This window comes from Equus przewalskii, chromosome X (genome assembly GCF_037783145.1).
Source record: "Equus przewalskii isolate Varuska chromosome X, EquPr2, whole genome shotgun sequence".
Classification (NCBI taxonomy): Eukaryota; Metazoa; Chordata; class Mammalia; order Perissodactyla; family Equidae; genus Equus; species Equus przewalskii.
This window is the reverse complement of record NC_091863.1, coordinates 63,077,866-63,100,449: the sequence shown is the minus strand read 5'-3', so window position 1 is coordinate 63,100,449 and position 22,584 is coordinate 63,077,866. Positions and strand designations below refer to the sequence as shown.

At 34.9% G+C, this 22,584-nt stretch overlaps 1 protein-coding gene across 1 annotated transcript in view; it reads right to left on the bottom strand.

The window, feature by feature from the left end:
• Window positions 1–17,583: 17,583 nt before the first annotated feature.
• Window positions 17,584–22,584, bottom strand: part of LOC103563740 (transmembrane protein 182-like) — a 143,937-nt gene continuing 138,936 nt past the window's right edge. The window contains exons 6-10 of the mRNA XM_070604789.1: window positions 21,669–21,862; window positions 19,065–19,150; window positions 18,720–18,839; window positions 18,558–18,629; window positions 17,584–17,712 (exon numbers count right to left, since the gene is read on the bottom strand). Coding sequence (XP_070460890.1) covers window positions 21,844–21,862 — 19 coding nt within the window. The 3' untranslated portion in view covers window positions 17,584–17,712; window positions 18,558–18,629; window positions 18,720–18,839; window positions 19,065–19,150; window positions 21,669–21,843. The remainder of the gene's footprint in view (window positions 17,713–18,557; window positions 18,630–18,719; window positions 18,840–19,064; window positions 19,151–21,668; window positions 21,863–22,584) is intronic.

Here is a 22,584-nt window from a genome sequence, read left to right as displayed (position 1 = left end):
TCATTTGTTTTTAAAGATTACATACTTTTCCTCCTCCCCTTTTATATTTTTGATATCACAACTTATCTTTCATGTTGCGATTTCATTATCAAATTGTAGTAGCTATAGTTATTTTTAATGCTTTTTTGCTTTCACCTTTATGATATAATTAAGTGTTTAGTTACTGTTCTAAAATAGAGTTACAGTTTTCTGACTATCACATTAATCAGAGTTTTGTGTACTTTTGTCTTTTCAGCTTGGGGATCTTCTTTCAGCATTTCTTGTAAGGCATGTCTAGCAGTGATGAACTCCCTCAACTTTTATTTGTCTGAAGGATAACTTTGCCAGATAGAGTACTCTTGGCTGGCAATTTTTGCCTTTGAATGTGTCATTCCACTCGCTCCTGATCTGCAGAGATTTTAGCTGAGAAATCTGCTAATAGCAGTGGGAGTTCTTTTGTAGGCAATTGTCTTTTCCCCTGGCTGCCTTTAGAATTCTTTCTTTATCATTGACTATTGATAGTTTTATTAGACTGTGTCTTGGAGATGATCTTTTGATTGAGATAATAAAGTGTTATATTAGCTTTGTGGACTTGTATATCCAGTTCCTTCCCAAGATTTAGGAAGTTCTCTGCTATTATTTCTTTAAATAAATGTTCTATTCCCTTCTCCCCTCTTCTCCTTCTCTTATTCTCTTCAATCTTCTCTTGGCTTTTCTAATGGAGTCAGGTAATTCTCACAAGATTTCTTTACCTTTTTAAAATCTCATTTTTCTTTCCTCTTCCACCTGAATCATTTCTAAATTCTTATTCTCAAGCTCTCTTGTTCTCCCTTCCGTTTGATCTGCTCTATTTCCAATGCTTTCTAAAGCATTTTTCATCTCATTTGTTGAGTTCTTCAGCTCCAGATTTTGGTGTTTTTGGTTTTTTTTAGAATTTCAATCTCTTTGATAAAATACTCCTTTTATTCTTTAGTTTCCTTCCTGAGTTCATTGATTTGCTTTTCTGAGTTTTCTTGTAGTTTGTTGAATTTCTTCATAACAGCTATTTTGAATTCTTTATCAGTTAGATTGCAATATTCCATGTCTTTGTGTGTGATTGCTGAAGAATTGTCATTTTCTTTTTGTGATATCATATTGCCATGTTTTTCATAGTGTTTGATGAAATGTGTCTCTGCTGCCACATATGAAGTAATAAACACCTTTCTTATTTTGGTAAGACTTTGTTTACTTTGATTTTAACAATTCAACAGGTTGACAGACGCTTTTCTTCTGCTTTCCAGAAGGTTGCACTATAGTACAATTTTTCCTTTCTCTAACCAGAGTTGAGTTGCTGCTAAATTTGAAAACGTGTATATAGAAAAGCTGGTGAAAAAAAAATAGCTGGCAGCAGAGTGGAAGAAGGTGTGTACTTAGCACTTGGGGCTTTGGGTGTTCCCACATCCTGGTAGGGGAATCCTCGATTGAGGCAGCTTCAGAGATCTGTGGGCAGATCTCTTGCAGGAATCCCAGAGCAGATAGTAGGAAACATGTTTCTTTAGTTCTCTTTGTCTGCCTTCTTCCCTTTCCTTCCCTTCACCTCAGTCATGGAGGTTTCTCCTCAGAAATTCAGGTTTTGCTGAAGAACAATGGGACCCTCCACCAGTAGCCAGGAAGACTTTCACTCACTCCTTTCACTTTTCACCTCCTCTGCTAGAGAGGTCAGCACCGACTTTGGTGCTGTTGTCACCATGTCACAGGTGACACTGCTACTGCTGCTGTGACTCCCTTGGCTTCATAGTCTTCTCCAAGATCAAATCCAGCCACTTTCAGATGCACAGATTGATAGACATCTTGGGCATCCTGATGTGTTATATAGAGGTGCTTTTGTTTGGTTGTGGATGTCCAATTTGTTGTAAATCAAAAGAGAGAGAAAAAAAAAGAATGACTTATGCCACCAAGATACTGATGTCACTCCAAATCCAGTTTGTATATGTCTCTTCGCTCCACTTTCTCTGGGCTAGTTTCTATCTCATACAGGTTTTTTATTCATAATGATAAGACGAGTATGTTAACTCTAGATGAATTCCAGTGTAAAGAAAACGTCTGATTTCCTGATTGTGCTAACAAAAGTCCGTTAATTGAGTTTCATTGTTTCTAATTGGCCTAACATAGGTCATGGACTCAGTCCTGAACCAAGGACCCTAGACAAGATGATGGAAGGTAATGATTATTATAAGCCTAGGTCATAAGTTGCATCCTTAGAGCTGTATTGGAGTAAGTTTCACCTGAATTCTATGGTTTGAGAGTAAAATCATGGTATCTCAAGAAAGCAGGATATCTGGGTGGCAAAAATCAAGCAATTGTCCACTACAAGATGTGCAGTCTAATTGTTTCAAACTCATGTCAGTTTTTATAACACGAAAGCCTTTCTGATACTTTGAGATTTATTAATTAAATAAAAATGATGTTATAACTTTGTTGGCTTATCATGTACACAAACTGAGCACTCATTTTGGATTTCCATAAGCTCTCACATCTATCTGATTGTATTTTCAGTGTTAATAAAAATACCACATACCAAATGTTGTTTTTCCTCACAGGCTATTTACATGTATATGGTGTTTTAATTAACCAGACTATCTTTCATGGGAAGCTTCCGGTAGTGTTTTCAACAAGTATCCCCCTTTGTCTCATCCAGGCTTCAGAATCCCGACATTGAATCTTTCAATCCACCCATATTTTCCAGTCATAGACTTAAACCTGTAAGTATTGCTGGAGAAAATCATACAACAATGCTCAAAATATTATCCATATCACTAAAATCATGCAAATATGGGAAACATGTATACTTTTGAGTACCTCTATGATAGACTTTATCCAAAAAATTGGATCAAGACTTCTTCCAAAATTTCTAACAGAATAGCATTCAATTTGGCATCTTAAGGGCTCCAGGGCCTGTGCTGTAGTTGAAGGATATGGTTTTTATAAAAGATGCTGAAGAAACCCAGTTCATGACCAAAAGAAGAGAGAGATGTAGGAATCGTCACAATGCAAAGAAAATATTCAAAATCACATAAAAAGCTTAATTATGAAGACGTTCTCTGAGAATACCAAAGATCCTAAGAAGGTGTTTTACATTGACTTAGGTACTATGTGAATTGGTAAGAACAAAAGCCAGTAGAATTTGAGTTATTATTAACATTAGTTTACAAATTGGTGAGCTTAAGGAAGACTGGCTTATTTTCATGTCCGTTCTTTCATTCTCAGAGAAAAATGTGACACTTTTTCTCCATTAGGGTCATATCTTTTGTCAATAATCTTGATATGATTCTTATCCTTGAATCCATCAAAAAATTTTTTTATATCTTCAACCTCTCCCTCTCTATTAGTACTTTCCCCCTAACAAATTAGTCTAGTCAAGTATGTTCTAATCTCTTTCATTAAAAGAAAACAAAATATAATGAAAAAAAAAAACTTCTATTACCCTGCGTTCTTCTTTAGCTCCTACCTCACTTACTGAAATACGACTTCGGTTTACTTGCCAACTACTCCACTGAGACCATTCCCGCAAATATAAGTGCCCTCCAAGTTGATACATGTAATTATTTAGTTCTAGTATTCTTGATCTCCTTCTATTTGATGTGCATTTTGTATAAAGCCCTCTTCTTCATTTACTTCAAAGAGAAAAATCACTACTGGTTCTCCTCCTCTCTCCCCATTCCTTGTTTCCTCATCTATCTTCTTTTGTCCATTTATTAAATTCTGAGATTTCCCCAAGTTCTATATTTGATCCTATTCTCTCTTCATTCCATATGCTTCTCTAGGGGATCTCATTCACTTTAACGATTTCAATCATACTTTACATTTTGATGATTTTTAAATGTCTCTAGCATAAAATTGCTTCTTGAGCTCTTGACCTATGTTCAGTTGCATACTAGGCATATCTACCTGGGCTCCTACAGGAATCTCAAATGCAACGTGTCAAAATTTACATTTTCCATCAAGTTCACTCCTCCTGTGTGTCATATTTTCCTCAAAGCACATAACACTATCAACAACCACTGAGTCCTCATACCAGAAATCTGAAAATGAAACATCATGTTCCTTAAACATCCACATTCAGTTTCTTACTAGTTCCATTAGGTTCTACTGTAATTTCTTGACTCTACCTTCTGTACTACATCATCATTGCTAGCAATAATGCATATAGGGACTGTTACACACACTTTGTTTCAATGTTATTTCTAATTCCATTTTAGTCAGACCCTCACTATCTCTCAACTGAAATTATTGCAATAGTTTTTTAACTGGACTCTTATCCTTAGACTTAGCTCCTCTACAATTCATTTTCTATACTATTTCCATATTTGATGTTCTAAAAAGTTAAATCTAATTGTATTATACATCAGCTTTAGACCATACAATGGATCACTAACATAAAAAGGTTAAAGTCCACTATCTTTAGCTTGGTTTATTAAAGTCTCTCATTTCCTGGATCATGATTATTTTCCCAGTCTCATCCCTCACCACCTTTGCATACTTTTTTCTCCAGCTGTATTATATAAGTTAGTTAATTTCCCAGAATGTACTTGCAGTATATATAGAATGTGATAATTACTCAATAGATGTTTGGTGGATGATTAAATACTATCAAGTTGTGAACACATAATATTATCTGCAACAATAATGATCTTAAATCAACATTAAGCCTTTGTTAAAAATAGGCAATGTGTTTTCCTCCTTTTGACCTCTGGTGCCAATTTGAATTCATAAGCGCTGCTTTGTAATACATCCTTATTATTGGTCCATGTGTGGCCCTCTTTTATTTGTTTGTTTTTTATTCATGCAGTGAATGCCTGAGAATTCACTACTCAGCACAGGAACTAGAAAAGTGATAATAATTTATACTGTAATTAAATTATTTCCCCCCACTTTACATCAACATGCATTTATTTAATCAATGTTTTCAGTGTATCTTTATACAAATTGACTTCTGTTTGAAGTGTGTATTTTTAATGTGGCAAAAACCATCCACTTTAATCAGTAGCCATAATATTGTTCCATGAGGTTATTGAGAAGAAATAAATAATTGTGAAAATGTGATTAGACAAAAGATACTTCTCTTCCACTTCACAATAGAACTGGATGTTTTCAAGGCTAAGAGCAAGGAATGGTCGTTAGCTTATACATGACATCTTAGCGTTTGTGATGTCATTTCTGAAATCTCCTCCTCTTCTAATAATGAAAGCATAAATTTTGCATACAGGTGTTTTTTATGTGGTGATACTACTATTTACATTCTTCACCATTCAAAAGCAAGCATCAATTTCTCCAGCATGCTTAGGGAATTGGAGAGTTTGGCTAATCAATATTTGTATTCTAGACCATCTCTACTTAAATAGAGTCATAAATTCTAAATTTTAAAAAAATTATAAATTTTAAATGTGAATCTAATTGAAATAGAAAATTCTATAACTTTAAAAGTCACTCTGAAATTTATACTGCACTTTGTGAGCAACCATCTCACTTACTATTTCCCCCATTTTGTTGGTGAGAAATTTGAGGCTCAGAGAGAGTAAATGATTTGCCCAAAGAAAGCCATTTGGCTCATTAGTGCCAGATCTGGGACTCAAAGTTCATCACCTCTATAAGTATAATTTACTTTTTGATAATTAAGAAGACAAGTTTATTCAGGGCTTTATTCATTGATTGATTCTTTTATATATAGTATATATTTATTTATTCAATACATATTGACAGAGTGTTTTATATGCATCAGGCACAGTGTAAACTCTATATGTACTATTAGCAAAATAGACATTGTGTCATGTCTGATGAAGAAGTAGAGGAATCAAGTAGAAGGGGTAGCAAATTAGCACTTGGGTAATATCTTGCCAAAACTGAAATCTAAATGTGAAAAAAAGTCTGTTATGTGAAGCTAAGTGTGGATGGGTGGATAGAGATGTGTATCTTAGATTTGAAAGGGACTACAGGGGTTATCTACTCCAAATCTCCTCTCAATTTAACAATTCTCTTTATAGAAGTCCAGCTTGTGCTTCAAAACCTTCAGAAAAGGAAAGCTCACTATTTCACTATCTTGTTGGACTGATGGTTGGGAAATTCACTTATGTTTCATACTAGTTCTTACTTTATAAAACTAAAGATGTTGAAAGAAGTAATTATAAACATCCTCTGAATGGAGTTCCAGCTTTTATACTTAATGACTGTGAGACTTCAGGAAGTTAGTAAATATCTTTAAGTCACATATTTGTGAAGTGGAATTACAGTGTCATGGTTAGTTTGAAAATTACATGAAGCTTTATACTATAAGCATCTCCCCATAAACACACAAATACACTTAACACAGTGAACACTCAATAAGTATTAGCTATTATTCTGGAGGTAAGAAAGCTGAATCTCTATGGACTATATGTCATATCAAAAGATGATTTTTGAAATACATCTCTGAAAATTGCTTTATCACTACATATTTTCTAGCACAATATAACAACAATATTTAAAAAGTTAATTATTTGTATTCTTTTTGGTTGATTCCAGAAAATTTAGTTTCCCATGTTAAACATATTAATTTCTCATAATTCCTGAACATATTATAAAGTAAATAGACATAATTTACTAGAATATATGCTCCAAGATTGCATCAATCTTATTTTCCACTGTATCCCTGGAATTTGAAACAGAAGGTACTCTAAAAACTTGTTTAATGAACAAATGACTTTCAGAAATATACAATATAGACTAAGAACATAGATCTGAGTAAGACTTGAGCAAAGAAGCAAATATGTAGTGTGAAATATTACACTGTCATTCATCAGCAGACCCAAAATATCCCAGTGTTTGAATTTAGCACAAAAAAGTAAACTGGTGATGAGAAAATGTAGGTTCTACAACTGTGGCTCTCCTTGTGTTCATTGTCACAGTTGTAATCATATCATTATAGCAACAAGTATTGAGCATTTTTTATCTGCCAGACAGAGTGATAAGTGCTTTTCATGTATTAAATCATTTAATTCTCACAATTCCCTGATGAGATAGGTATATTATTATTATTGACTCCATTATATAGATATGAGGCCTTGAGAAACTAAGTTGTGCGAGGTCACATGTATAGAAAATTGCAGAATTGGGTCTCAAATGCATGCTGTCTTTGATTCCAAATCTGACCCTCTAAACCACTATTCTTATTACCTCGCATGGGCAAATCATTTCCTATTTCTATGCCAAAATATCTCTCTCTGAAAAAATCAGAGGTTGAGCTTTTTCTAGACGATGTCTCCTACTCTGATATTATGGCTTTACATCCCAAAGTGTTTCTTTTTATAGATCATGATCCAGCTTTGAAAATATAGTCTTGAGAAAAAGTATGCACTACATATGCAATCTAGAGGTTTAACATTTTGAAAGTAATATCTGAATTTATTCTAGTACCAAAAAAGTATTACTGAAAAATGAGACAAACCAGTCATGTCGTACAACACTTGATCACTTAAAGAACAAGTGAAATTTAGAGATCCATAAAGGAGAATGAAGAATTATCCCGAGAATTTACCTCTAATTCATTTCTGTCATCCAGGAAACCAGAGAGATGGTAATGCTAGCATAAATTAGGAGGATATATGCCAATGACTACCTTTTATTTCTTGAGGCCACTCAATAAAGATGGCTATTTGATAAGACAATTACTAAGGGACAACCTCCTTGAAATGGGTTTCCCTGGTTAACAGCATGAAAGAACTAGTTGCTGTGTGCCATAAATTCTGTCCATTCAACAGTCAAATATGATTACCCCATTACACAGCTGGAAACTGCAGCTAAGAAAGTTCAAGTGATTCACTAAAGGCCATGCACCTAAAAGTGGCAGACAGAATTCATATCCACCTTTCCATAATATAAATCCCATGCTCTTTTTCCCTTCCTAGTTTCTTCTGAAGCATTGGGCAGGCAGTCATCTCAACTTCAGCCAAAACACCTCCTGTACTTACAAATGATTATATTCCAATTTTCCACTTGTAGGCCGATTGCACTAGGACTCACAGTGCATCTTACCATACACACTGTATTATGGCAGTTAGATCCCTAGGCTAGCCCACAAAAGCTTAATTAAGCCTCATGTAGCTGAATTAAATCATTTGAAAACCTAACCACCACCACTTCTTTAATTCAAATCTCAAAATATTTTGTTTATGCCAGTTATGTGGTATTTAACAGTGTCCTGTCCTGTATTATAGTTATGATTACATCTGAAAGCAGGAACCATGTTTTATAATATCTCTCTTCCTGATTGTACGTAGCACAGTACGTTGCGTGTAGAAGTCATTCAATATTGGTTGAATTGACCAATAGAGGCTGGAGAAGGAATGATTTACTTTCTTGCCTCAAAAGCACCATTGTTCAGTGAACTTTGTAGTCAGACAGAGCTGGACTTGAATCCCAGTCTTAGAACTTTTTGAGTAATAGCCAGCAAGTTCTTCAAGCTTTTCCATCCTTCTGAATTGAAGTTTTCTTATATTTAAAAGTGGGAGTAATATATGGATTAAACAAGATCCTTTAGTGAAAATTCTTTGCACAGTACCTAGTGCATTGTAGCTTATTAATAAATATTAATTTATCAAAAGAACATATACATAAATTTATGTATACTTGCATGTGTATATATGTTATATATTTATTTAATTTTAATTAAACGGATTGAATATTTTATGTGAAACGTTCCATAGAGTTCACTCAGGGACACCAGGCACTTGTCTGTCCTTGCTGCATAACACTTCTTTCATTCTCAGAGCTTGCATTTGTGGGAGAGAACACTCGTTTAGCTATCCAGCCCTTTCTTCTTTTTCATATAAAATCTACAACAAAACAAGGGAATAATAACAGCTACTATTTATGGAGTGACTACCATGTGTCAGTATAGTGCAAAGCACTTTGCACCCATTATATCATTTAATCTACACTAAAACTCTTACAAGGGAGATGGCATTAACTCCATTTTACAGAAAAGAGAATAGATTATGAAAGCAATTATAAAATTTCCCGATGTCAGAGAGATTGTTTGTGGCAGAATCTAGGTTTAAACTAAGTTTATTAGATTGTGAAGCTTCATGATCTTTCCACTACATCCATTGACATATTCATGGGCAATAATCATTATATGCCTAAATAAATAAAGATTAATTTACACTTTAAAAACAAAATCCATACTCATAGTTAGCTACCTATTCTTGACATTTTATACCAAGGAATAGGGCATAAGCTGAGGTATGAGGATAAGGATTCTCTAAGTAGAGACATGTGGTAAGTTTCTGGGGCAAAGGCTTGATATAAAACAAGCTAGTAACAATGGTAGAAGAAGAGGAGAGAGTCTTTTGGGTTCCCCCCCGATTTTAATTTCCAGGAGCTACCCTGCCATGGAAAAATATGTCTAAGATTTAGGACTGGAGCATAAGGTTGCAGGTTCAGACAAAAAGGAAAAAGAGGGAAAGAGGACTAGGAGACACAAACTTCAACTTCTGAAAACAAAAGAGGAATGGGAGCTCCTGGAAGATAATATAGTATTTAAGTACGAGTACTTTGGAATCATGTAGACTCAGTTGTAATCTTTGGTTTGTTACTTTTTAGTTAAACGACTTTGGGGAAATTACTTTATTTCTCCAAATCCAATTTTCTCATCTGTAAGATATCATAAATAATAGTACCCACAGCATTAGATTATTGTGAGGATTAAATTAGATAGTGAATACAAATAATTTAGACAGAACCTTGTACAGAATAAACACAATAAATGTTAGCCATGATGATGATGATGATGATGGTGATTACTGTTATTGTTATTACTACTACTCTTTTAAAATGGCATCCCAGGATATGTGGAAGTCATTTATATGGAAGGGACACAAATCTAGCATAGGCAATACTTGAATGAAGCCTTTATATAAGATTTTCTATGTTTACATTCTCTGAGTATCCATAAAGCCGGGAAAAGTACAAAAGAAACCAGGAGGAAAGCTAAAATGAGACCCTAAATTTGTCCATGGAGATTCCATAAAGTCAATAATTACTTGTTGGAGAATTCACGAGCTAACTACAGTATTAAGATCAAATTTCCTAAAAAAGTAAGAAAAAAAAGCTCTAAATCTTTCAAAGTACCGAATATTCCATATTGCCCAAAGATGCAGTGATAGGAGAGGTGCAGCTATTTGAATGAACTACAAGCTCACAGAAGATAATGTCATGAGATGAATTTTATCACTGCAAGTGTGTAGTAACTTATTTGCGTCTTACGTCAGGTATAAACACATTCTGACATCCAGCTCTTGATAGAAATTGCAATATAATCTTGTAATAACTTTCATGAATTATGCTGTAATCATAGTTTCATTAATATGAGGAGTGACATTTGAGGTTGCTTAGTGTCTAACACAAATGATAGACAAAGTCAAGGAAAATAAGTCACTTAGAGGGCTTACATATTCAAGCTGCCCATCATCTCTTAAATTTAGTGAACTTGTCACTCAGCCCTACTCTAAAGGGATACTTTTTGGAACAGGGGAGGGAAATAGGGAGAATGAGACTCCCTGATACTGTCCACACATTGCTGCAAAATTACAGTTATTGTTTCCCCTCCACACACACAAACACTTCACACAGCTTTATAGAGTCCATGCCACAAAACATACCAAGCAAACAACTGACACATTAGTTAAGAGGCCTTCCATTTTACTTTGACAGTTCATGATAATGGAATTTAATTGTAGAAAAGCAGAATAATTTCAGCTGAATGTCATTTGGTTCATTCAAACTGGGAACCAGGGACATTTTTAACAAAGGTTTTGAAACTTCTTTTGAAATCAGGAAGCTGCTATGCACAGATAAGAGGAGAGGTTTGAGGATTCTCTATCAGAAATTTCAAGGTTTTTTTCATCTGCTTTTTCACATTAACTGGTAATTATCCAGAAAGGCACATAATAGTGCAGAAATGACAGAAGCCAACAAAGGTTTTCCTAAGATATGTAAATTGTCAGTGATCGGCAAGGTGAAATAGAAAGGCTTTCTACAGCACAATTATTTATGCCAGTTCAGTTTGCTTTTAGGTAACTGTGATGGTCTGCTACAGAGCAGCTCCTTATCATGGGTCCTGCACATTAGCTTCTACCAGTCACTAAGAAAATGTGGCAAAAAGGTTGCTTAAAAGGCTGGTGGTTGTCCCTTATTTAGAAATTGTTTTCTGAAAAACAGCATTTTGATGACAAGCCTGTCACATTAAACAGTAAAAGTTTCATTTAATTTTCCAGCATGGCATAACGATTAGAGACTTTCTAGTCAATATATACGTATGAGTTTGATCACACTATGAATGTGAAACTTATCAGGACCCTATAGATAATCAAACCACGTATCCCACGGGTAAACCATGAAGGATTTGGGGGACTTCTTTAGTGTACACCGAAGTTTGTCTTCTTTACAGAACCTCTCCTGGCCCATAGAGATTTCCCAGGGCCCCATAACAGGCTCGATAAATCTGACTTATCCAGAACCCTGGCTTGATTGACTTCATACTTGTTCTGGTCTCTTACCAGTGCCAAAGGGTTGGCAAATTTTCTTATATACAGAAAGAGCCCAACAAGTAATATCAATAATATGTAGAATAAAAATAGTAATATTATTATTTACAACTATCATATATTGTTTATTAAAAGCCAAGATATTAACTCATTCCATCCTCAAAACAACCCTGTGAGATGTTTATTCTCCCAAATTTACAGATGAAGAAAGAGACTCAGAAAAGCTCATTAACTCGTCCAAGAACACACCTTGCAGATAACAAATCAGAGTTTAGATTTTAGGTCTGTTTTGTTTCTGAGGTCTATTCTCTTAATCATTAGATGATATTTCTACAATGATTATTGGTTGAATGAATAAATAAATGATGACAATCCCTATCACTTACCACTCTCCAGAAGTCCCTTATTTCTACCTCTGCTTGTTCTCCATTTGACTACCACATTTGTTTACTCTCTACTCCCAGCCTTAACTCTATCTCACAGTTCTGGATCTCTCCTCAGCAAAATGATTCTATGGTCAGCCTTCCAGATAAAACCTCAAACTTGAGATGACCCTTGAAGTCTCTCCTCTTGAATCCTGTCCACATAGGTTGCCACATGGCATTCCCAACTCTTGTATGTAGAGTACACATATTTACTGAAAATATATCTGTTTCCCAAGATAAATGTTTTGAATTTATATTTTCCATAAAAAAAATATTGTGGGCCTGCCTGGTGGTGTAGTGGTTAAGTTCACGTGCTGTGCTTCAGTGGCTTGGGGTTCACAGGTTAGGATCTGGGGTACGAACCTATGCCCAGCACATCAAGTCATGCCAGGTGGCATCCCAGATAGAAAATAGAGGAAGATTGGCATAGATGTTAGCTCAGCAACAATCTTTCTCAAGCAAAAAGAGGAATGTTGGCAATAGATGTTAGCTCAGGGCTAATCTTTCTCACAAAAAAAAAAAAAACAGAATAAAAGAAAAAAACTGAGCAAACTGAACTCTTCTGCATTGCCCCTCCTAGGAGGTAACCCTTAATATACAAACGTTTATCTTCAGTTGAAAACACTTATGTAATAGTTTCGCAGTTTGCTCTGCCAGGACAAGATATTGCCACAAAAATTGATGTACTTTTTGTTTCTTCTCCCTCGTTTCCTCAAATATCACCAGCTCTAAGGATATCTCAAATGTTTCTAGGGGGAGAAACCAAAGAATTAAGCGTCAGGATAAACTAAAGTCAGCTACACATACGGTTCCTCCCTAATGGAGTAGTATTTGAGGATCTCCCTTCCTGCCCAAAACTCTCTCCATTTTTATGGTACATTTGGCCCTCCCGAAATATTTGAGTTGAAAGGATAATAATTATCAACTCCAGTTCATTTAAACTTTTACAGATGAGGTAAGTGAATTCAATATAGGCAAAGCAGCACAGGTCATCAGTGGCTTAAAGAGGAATGATGTCCAGAGCATGTCAGTTATAGTATTTGACATGCCTGAAAATTACATCTACCTGCAATTGCCCTACTCAGATTTTCTTCCAAAGGAGGCAATGCTAGGCTGCTGTTTTTGTATTGTGCTTGGTTGTACAAGGATGACCACAGATGGAGCCAGAAGTGGTTACGTGAACCGAGAGAACATAAACTATCTGGTAAACCATGAAGTAATCTGACAAAGGGAGATTCGACAAATTAGAGTAATGGCATTTAAGCCAATTATATTAAATGTGTCAAATTCCTGAACTGAGACTGCAGAATATAAATAGGATTGTTGAGTTGCAAGTGATCGAATAGAGCAAACAGATAAAAAAAGGATTTTATGACAAAAGTAGCAATGCTGTGAAACCGACTACAACAGGAGAGAGAGAGAAAGAGAGAGAGATATTGAGAGATCTAGAGGCTGAGAGAGAGAAGAAGGAGGAAACGGGGAGAAGGAGACTTAAAGGTGGAGGTCAGGAGGAAGGGAGGGAGAGAGAGAGGTGGAACAAACAGTAATGCATAGTCATTCTGCTTTGGAATCTGAAGGCTTTTTATTTCCAGTGAGATTCATATGGATTTTGATAGCAAATTCAGTTTCTTAAGTTGATGTCAGTGACTTTCTTGGATCTCAATGGGTTTAGGAAGCGCATATGCAAAGCAAGATCACATAATTTTGTGGATATAAAAAGATGAAACTTCCTAGGATTTCTAATACCACGTTAAATAATATTGGTGATAGTGAGTACACTTGTCTTGTTCCTGATCTTAGAGGAAAAGCTTTCATTTTTTTCACCAATGAATACGAGGTTAGCTGTGGGTTGGTTGTATGTGGCCTTTACATATTGAGGTATGTCCCTTTTACAGAGTGTTTTTATCATGAAAGGATGTTGTATTTTGTCAAATGCTTTTTTGCACCTATTGAGATGAGAATATGATTTTTATCTTTTATTCTATTAATGTGTTTTTTCACATTTATTGGTTTGTATATGTTGATCCATCCTTGCATACCACGGATGAATCCTAGGGCTCATTCCAGGGATGATCCTTTAAAGTACTATTGATTTCAATCTGAAAATATTTTGTTGAGAATTTTACCATATTCCTCAGGATATTGGTATATAGATTTCTTTCTTTGTAGTGACTTTATCTGGTTTTGGTATCAAGGTAATGCTGACTTCAAAAGTGATTTTAGGAGCATTCTCTCCTCTTCAGTTTTTGGAGGAGTGTGAGAATTGTCATTAATTCTTCTTTAAGTGGTTGGTAGAATTCACTAGTGAAACGTTCGATCTTGGGCTGTTCTGTTGGGAGGTTTTTGATTACTGATTCAATCTCCTTATTATTGGTCCGTTCCGATTTCTATTTCTTCATGACTCAGTCTTGGTAAGTGACGTGTTTCAAGCTTTTATCGATTTCTTCTAAATTATCCAATTTGTTGGCACATAATGGTTCAAATAGTTTCTTATGATTCTTTGTATTCTCTGATGTCAGTTGTAATGCTCCTCTTCCATTTTTGAGTTAATTTTTCAGTCTTCTTTCTTTTGTTCGTTAGTTACTCTAGCCAGAGGTTTGTTAATTTTATGTTTTCAACAAACCATCTCTTAGATTCATTGATATGTTCTATTGTATTTTTGGTCTCTATTTTATTTATGTCTGCTCTTGGCTTTGTTATTTACTTCATTTTGCTAACCTTTGAGTTACTTTCTTCTTTTTCTAGCATCTTGAGGTGTAAAGTTAGGTTGTTTATTTAAGATCTTTTTTTTTTTTTTAAGAGTGGCACCTGAGCTAACAGCTGTGGCCAATCTTTTTGTTTTTAAAGATTGGCACCTGAGCTAACAATTGTTGCCAATCTTTTTTTTTTTATGCTCTATCTCCCCAAATCCCCCTGGTACATAGTTGTATATCTTAGTTGCAGGTCCTTCTAGTTGCGGCACGTGGGACGCTGCCTCAACATGGCCTGACGAGCAGTGCCATGTCCGTGCCCAGGATCCGAACCAGCAAAATCCTGGGCCGCCGCAGTGGAGTGTGCAAGCTCAACCACTCGGCCACAGGGCCGGCCCCAGATCTTTCTATATTAATATACATTTATTGCTATAATATTCCATGTAAGAATTGATTTTGCAGCATCCCATAAATATCGATATGTTATGTTTCCATTTTTATTTACTTCAAGATATTTTTTTGATTTTCCTCTTGATTTCTTCTTTGACTCATGTGTTGTTCAGGAGTGTGTTGTTTAGTTGTGACATGTTTGTATATGTTCCAGCTTTCTTCTTGTTGTTCATTTCTAGTTTCATATCATTGTGGCCAGAAAAGATATTTGGTATGATTTTAGTCTTCTGAAATCCCTAGTTAGAGCAATAATGTAGATAAAGAAATAAACATCATCCAAATGAGAAAAAAGAAATAAAATTGTCTTTATTTGTGTATGATGTGATCTTTTATATATAAAATCCTAAAGACTCGATCAAAAAAAGATAGAACTAATAAACAAATTCATTAAAGTTTCAGGATATAAATCAACATAAAGAAACAAATTGCGTTTCTATAAATAACAATGAAATATCTGAAAAATAAATGAAGAAAACAATCCCATTAACAATAGCATCAAAAACAATAAAAACTTAGGAAGAAATTTAACCAAGGAAGTGAAAGATCTATACAATGGTAAACAAGATTTTGATAAACAAAACTGAAGAAAATACAAACAAATAAAAAAATCCTGTGTTCATGGATCAGAATAATTAATATGGTCAAAATGTCCATACTACCCAAAGCTGTCTATAGATTCAATAAAATCCCTGTGAAAATTCCAATGACATTTTTCAAAGAAATAGAAAAAAATATTTTAAAATTTTTATGGAATCTCAAAATACCCTGAATAGCCAAAACAATCCTAAGAAAGATGAACAAAGCTAGAGGCATCATACTTGTTGATTTCAAACAATATTACAAAGCCATAGTAATCAAAACAGTACAGTACTGGCATAAAAACAGACACTTAAACAAATGAAACAGAATAGGAAGCATAGAAATAAACTGAAGCATAGACAATCAACTAATATTTCACAAGGGAGTCAAGAATACTCAATGGAGAAAGAATAGTCTCTTTAATAAATGGTCTTGGGAAAACTGGATAACCACATGCAGAAAAAATAAAATTGGACTCCTATCTCACACTACTCAAAAAATTAACTCAAATTGCATTAAAGACCTAAGCATATTACCTAAAACTGTAAAACTCAGAAAGAAACAGGGAAAAAGCTTATTGACAATAGTCTTATCAATGATTTTTTGGATATGATACTAAAGGTACAGGCAACAAATGCAAAAATCATCAATGAGACTACATTTGACTTACAAAGTTTCTGCACAGCTACAGAAACAATCAGGAAAACAAAAAAGCAACCTACAGAATGGGAGAAAATATTTTCACACCATATGTCAGATAAAGGGTTAATATCCAGAATATACAAAGAACTCATATAACTCAATAACAAAACAAGCAAACAATCTGATTAAAAAATGGGCAGAGGAATTGAAATTTTTCCGAAGAAGACATCCAAATGGCCAGCAAGTAATAAAAAGTTGCTTAACATCAGTAATCATCAGGGAAACACAAATCAAAACCACAATGTGATATCGTATCACATCTGTTAGACTGGCTATCATCAAAAAGACAAGAGATAAGTGTTGACAAGGATGTGGAGAAGAGGGAACCCTTGTGCACTGTTGAAGGGAATGTAAATTGGTTTTGCCACTATTGAAAACAGTATGGAAGTCCTCAAAAATGTTTAAATAGAACTACCATATGATCCAGCAATCCTACTACTGAGTATATATCCAAAGAAAATGAAACAGAATATTGAAAAGATGTCTACACACCCATGTTTCTTGCAGGATTATTCACAATAATCAAGATATGGAAACAGTTTGTGTCCATCAATAGATAAATAAAGAAAGAAAATGTGGTGTGTGTGTGTGTGTGTGTGTGTGTGTGTATTAGAATGGAATATTAATCAACCATGAAAAAGAAGGAAATGCTGTCATTGGGGAAAAAATGGATGGGCCTTAAGGGCATTATGCTGAGATATGTCAGATAGGAAAACAAATACTGTGTGATATCGTATGTGGAATCTAAAAAAATGAACTTCTAGAAATGGAGAGTAAAATGGTAGTTACTAGGAGCTGGCAGACGGTGAAATTGAGGAGATGTTGGTCAAAGTGTACAAACAAAACTGGAAAGTAAATGTTTGGAGATCTAATGCATAGCATTGTGATTGTAGCTAACAGTATGGTATTATATACTTCAAAGTTGCTAAGAGACTAGATCTTAAATGTTCTTACCGCAGAAAAAGAAATAATAATTATGTTATGTAACGGAGGTGTTAGCTGAGGCTATAGTGGTAATTATATTGCAATATATAAATGTATCAAATCAACATGTTGTACACCTTAAACTTACATGGTGTTATACATGAATTATATCTTCATTTATTTAAAAGTGGTAAAAACAAAAACAGAGCTTGCTTCCAGTGGTTTCAGAAAAAAACGTATGAAACTTGCTCTATCTTAAAACTGATATATACTGACCTTTGTTTTGTCACAGTGTATCTTTTATTTTTACAGCCTATGATTATAATCAAAGTCTTCCTTTACCCACAGCCTGTACTCTGAAAGTGGTAATGGTAGTATATCAAAGCCATATATTTGATATGATTACTGTAACACAGAGAAAACAAATAAGACAAAATTATCTTAAAAATTATCTTAGCCAAAAGTAGGCTAAGTCTAAGTTGTTTTTTGTAGGGTAAGCAATGACAAAATTGGCAAAACAAATTAGAAATGATGATTTTTGCCAAGGCCTGTAAAATAAAATTTCAAGGACACATGAATTTGTGGAATATGAACTTTAAAATGACTGGAGTAAAGGATTTTGTTATAGGAGAAAGAGTAGTCTTGAGTTTTTCAACTATTATGTATACAATTCCAATGAAGTTATGCTTACATCATCTAGATTCTTTTAGTACTTTCCAGGAAAATGACACTTTGTATTTCTATGGGACTTTCATTTCAAAGCAACTTCACTTGAATGTCTCTTTGAATACAAAACAGAACCAAATAAAATAAACCCATATTATTAGTATCTTAGGATCTAGGTAATGATTCAGATTACCTCATCTAACCAGAACTCTTAATGAACCTGAGTTCAAACTCCTCATATTCCAGTGCAAATATTATGTCTCGCCTTTTGATTTCTTCGTTTGTGCTTTAATAGTGATATATTTACTCTTCTCTTGAGAAATTACTATATCAAATCTATTAATAGTTATAACTCCTACTAGGTGTTAAGCTCCTTAAAAGCTAAAAATTAGTTATCAATATGTGTATCTGTCCTGGAAACTACCACGGCAATTATCAATGTTGTTTCAATGAACTTAATTGGTCAGCAAAAATATTAAATATGTATTTTTAAAATAAAAAAATAACACATATACACTGTTAACATGTTGAAGTTTCTTGGGTGTGTCAAATGGTATTATAAAATATTCATAACAAATATATACCTGGGGATAAGGACATCCAGAATGGCTGTGTGAGGAGCTTAGTAAGTCTTCTTTTAACAGACAATAATGAAGCTGGACAAAATAGTAGAAAATAACAATTTAAAGTCTCTAGATATTGACCAAAGGACATATGACAAATTGAGAAGTATTTATTCAAGATACCTGTTGAATGTCAGTAAGAACAGCAAAAGTCTGTAGCATGTTTTTCAAGGAGATGCTCCAACACATCCTTCAGTTTCTGTGATGTGGAAGTATGACCCCGAGCCAGGGCAAGTATTACTGCTGAAACACAGGGGACAAACTTTATTGGAAGCAAATCAGGAAAGAATCTAAGCTTAGGAACATTGTTGAAAAAAATCAAGATCTCACATGCACAGAATCATAAAATGGTAATATCATAACAGCAATATTTGAGACAATCAATAGAACAGCAGACCAGATAGAAATTTAACAGAGGGATCCAAGAAAAGTGAGAGTCAAAGATGGGTCTGATAAGATCACGCTTACCTCTGGTCATCTAGAAGGCTGTGCCAATGTGCAAGGCTGTTTCTGCTCCAGAGATACTGGAAAGGACCTTTGCAAGCTACTAGTTCCTAGATGAATACAGAGTGGACTTGTAAACTCCTTGAACTTTGAAATAATTCCCCAAGTCACAAACAGATCTGACAGCAAAGGTGAAAAACTTGACTGGTTCAATGTGTTTAAGAATTATCTCTGAACAACCAGTGACTAACCACTATGAGATGCTAAACCAGGGGTGCTCCCTAAGAAGCCAATCTAAAGTTAAATACAAAGAAAAACTGAGCAATGACATCAGAGACTCACAGTGGGAGAAACGGAATCAACAGAATTAGTCCAGGTAAGTCACTAAATGAATGAACAGGTGAACAGAAAACAACAAAAACAAAAACAGCTATAAAGATAAGCCCCAGAGGGAGGGAAATCAGAATCTAGAGTTGCTATGATACATTATATAAAATTTTCAGTTTTCAAAAAGACATTAAGAGAAATATAAAGAAACAGGAATGTGAAACTACACTGCTGAAAAAGCATGCAATAGAAACTGGCTATGAGAGGGGCGATGACTACAAATCAGGAGCTTCCTTTACCCTCAGAGCCCATCTCAGGGCTATGTTTTCAACGCAGGAGAGGTTGTTGGCATTTCTCATTTTTCTCAGCTCCAGGCTGAAGAAGCTCTATTCTGGACAGCGCTCCTGAGAGCACTGGAGGTCCTTTCTTCCACACAGTCCTAATACATATGGTAGAAGTTCTACCCTAGGTATGGCAAGCCAAATATACTGGGATTCCAAATGCTGTAGCCTTACCTTGATTGTAGGCTGGCTATTCATGCCAGAAGGGGCAAGCCAAGACCAGGAGATATTCTCTTATGTTTCCACTAGCAAAGCATATTTATCAATCTAAAATAAGTAGTTCGGTGTCTCTGTTCCCAGCTCCTGTGAAGCGGCATAAAAATTCAGCCTAGGGGTAGAGCTAGGCTTTAAGGATGAAGAGCTCTGGAGCTTTGTCTGAAGGAACTGATTTATTTGGTATAGAATGTGAAAAATTTGTGACCAAAGCATCGTTAAAACAGTGGAGATCTTGGTATACAATAATTAAGTCAGAGCATCTGGTAGCTCCATGATACTTGGAACAATAAGAGAAATGATAGATCAGCTAGAAATTTATCAGAGAGTACTTGGGAGGGATATAATCTGAAACATACTTCAAGAATCACACTCAGTCTTGCAGGTTAGAAAGTCGGTGTGCAGGTATTAGGTAGTACCCACTCAGGAGCAATTAGAGCAGTACTTAAGAAAATCTTTTATAAATCTTTCAAGTTATACACAGTACCATCAACAAAGGATATAAGCCTTACCACCACAAAGGGCTTTATTACAAATTCTGACCAAACACTGCCTGAACAATAAACTATTTTGACCTGGAGATGATTTTTAGAAAGTCAAGATCAAAAATGAAATTACACTCAACCCTCTTTTTCTTGACAATGGTACACTTACCCAACACAACGCCCTCTCAGGAATGATCACAAAGGGAGACTCCAAGGTAATAGTCATGGCTTAACATGGGGAAAAGTCATAAACTTTTAGAACTGTGAAGAAGCCTACAAGTGCACACACATTTAATGGCAAAAAAGTAAAATTCTAGCTAGCTAAGGAAGCTTTGGCAAACATTTTGGCCAACAAGTGGATAGGTTGAACCATGGGCAAAAGCAAAGCATCCAGGATTGAGGAATTAAAAAATGAAAAATACCAGAGTGAGTGCACTGGAAACTGCATAGGTACAATTCACCCAAGTTACTAAACAAATAAATCATTAATCAAGAAAACAACAACATATCCTGGAAGAGGGTTAGATTAGCACCCAAATTTGCTACAATATATTATTTAAAATATCCAGGTTTCAACAATTATGAGATATGCAAAGAAATAGAAACATGTAACCCAAAAAAGGAAAAAAGCAAGCAATAGAGACTGCCTTTGAAAGAGACCAAATGCTGGACTAAGAAGACAAAGTACCTGCTGTAAATATGTTCAAAGAATCAAAGGAAGCACTGTCAAAAAATTAAAGGACAGTATTATGAAAATATCTCAACAAATAGAGATTATCAATAAAGTGGAATAAATTATAAAACAGAAAAAATAGAAAATTTGGACTTGAAATGTGCCTAGTGAAATTTAAAAAAATTGCTAGAGGGGCTTAACAGTAGTAGATTTAAGCTGACAGAAGAAATAATCAAGAAATTTGATGATATACAAATACAGACTATTCATTCTGAAGAATAGGGAGAAAAAAGAATGAAGAAAAATAAAAAAGTCCCCAGGAAAATGTGGGACACTACTAAGTGCACAAATGTATGACTAACACAAAGACCAGAAGAGGAGAACGAAAAGATCTGAAAACATATTTGAAATAAAATGGCTAAAAACTTCTCAAATTTGATGAAAAATATTAATCTACATACTCAAGAATTCAAAAAACTCCAATTAGGATAAGCTCAAAGAGATTCGAACACAGAAATATCATAGTTAAAATGGTGAAAGTTAAAGACAACGAGAAAATCTTGAAAGCAGCAAAAGCAAAACAACTCACCATGTGTAGAAGACAATGAATAAGATTGCAGTTGATTTCATCAGAAATATTAGAGGCCAGGAGGGACATCATCGTAACAGTGATATAGGAGTTTTCTACCATCTTCTCCATAAAGAACAAAAATTTTGACAATTACCCACAGATGAAAGTGTTTTTGTGGAAGTCTGGAAATCCATCAGCGAAGTCCCAGGACACTGTTGGAGAACAAAGCATACCTGAGATTTGATGCATTCAAGAGAGTAAGGGGAATATTTTCACTTTAGCTATGTCACCCCTCTCCCAAAGTGGCACAGCTCAGCGCCAAGAGACATTTTTAGCTTGTGATTTTTCCCACAGGGAAAAGTCAGAACATATGAGTGAGCATCCAATTTCCCCAGCTGTACAGAATGCTGCCAAAGAGTCCCACTTCTTTCTCACCCATCCAGAAAATTGAGGTGTGTTCCATGACTAGCAGGCAGGGAGCAGCTGGAAAAACAACAGTAGAGCTATTGAAAGCCATCAAAGGGGCTCAAATCTTATTATCTGATAAACAAACTCCATCTGGAAGCCCATCCACAAGATGCTGGGGACACCTTGCCTACAAATACTCCCAAGTGGCCCACTGGTACTCCCAATACTCTATATCCTCACCCACACAAGTGAAAATGGAAGCAAAACATACCCAAACTTATGGGATACAGCAAAAGCGGTACTGAGATCGAAGCCTATAGTGATAAACACCTACATTAAGTAAAAGAAAGATGACAAATAAACAATCTAACTTTATATCACAATGAACTAGGGGAAAAAATCTAAGCCCAAGGTCACCAGAAGGAAAGAAATAACAAAGAGAAGAGAAAATAAATGATATGGAGACCAGAAAATCAATAGAGAAGATCAAAGACACTAAAAGATAGTTTTTTGAAAACATAAACAA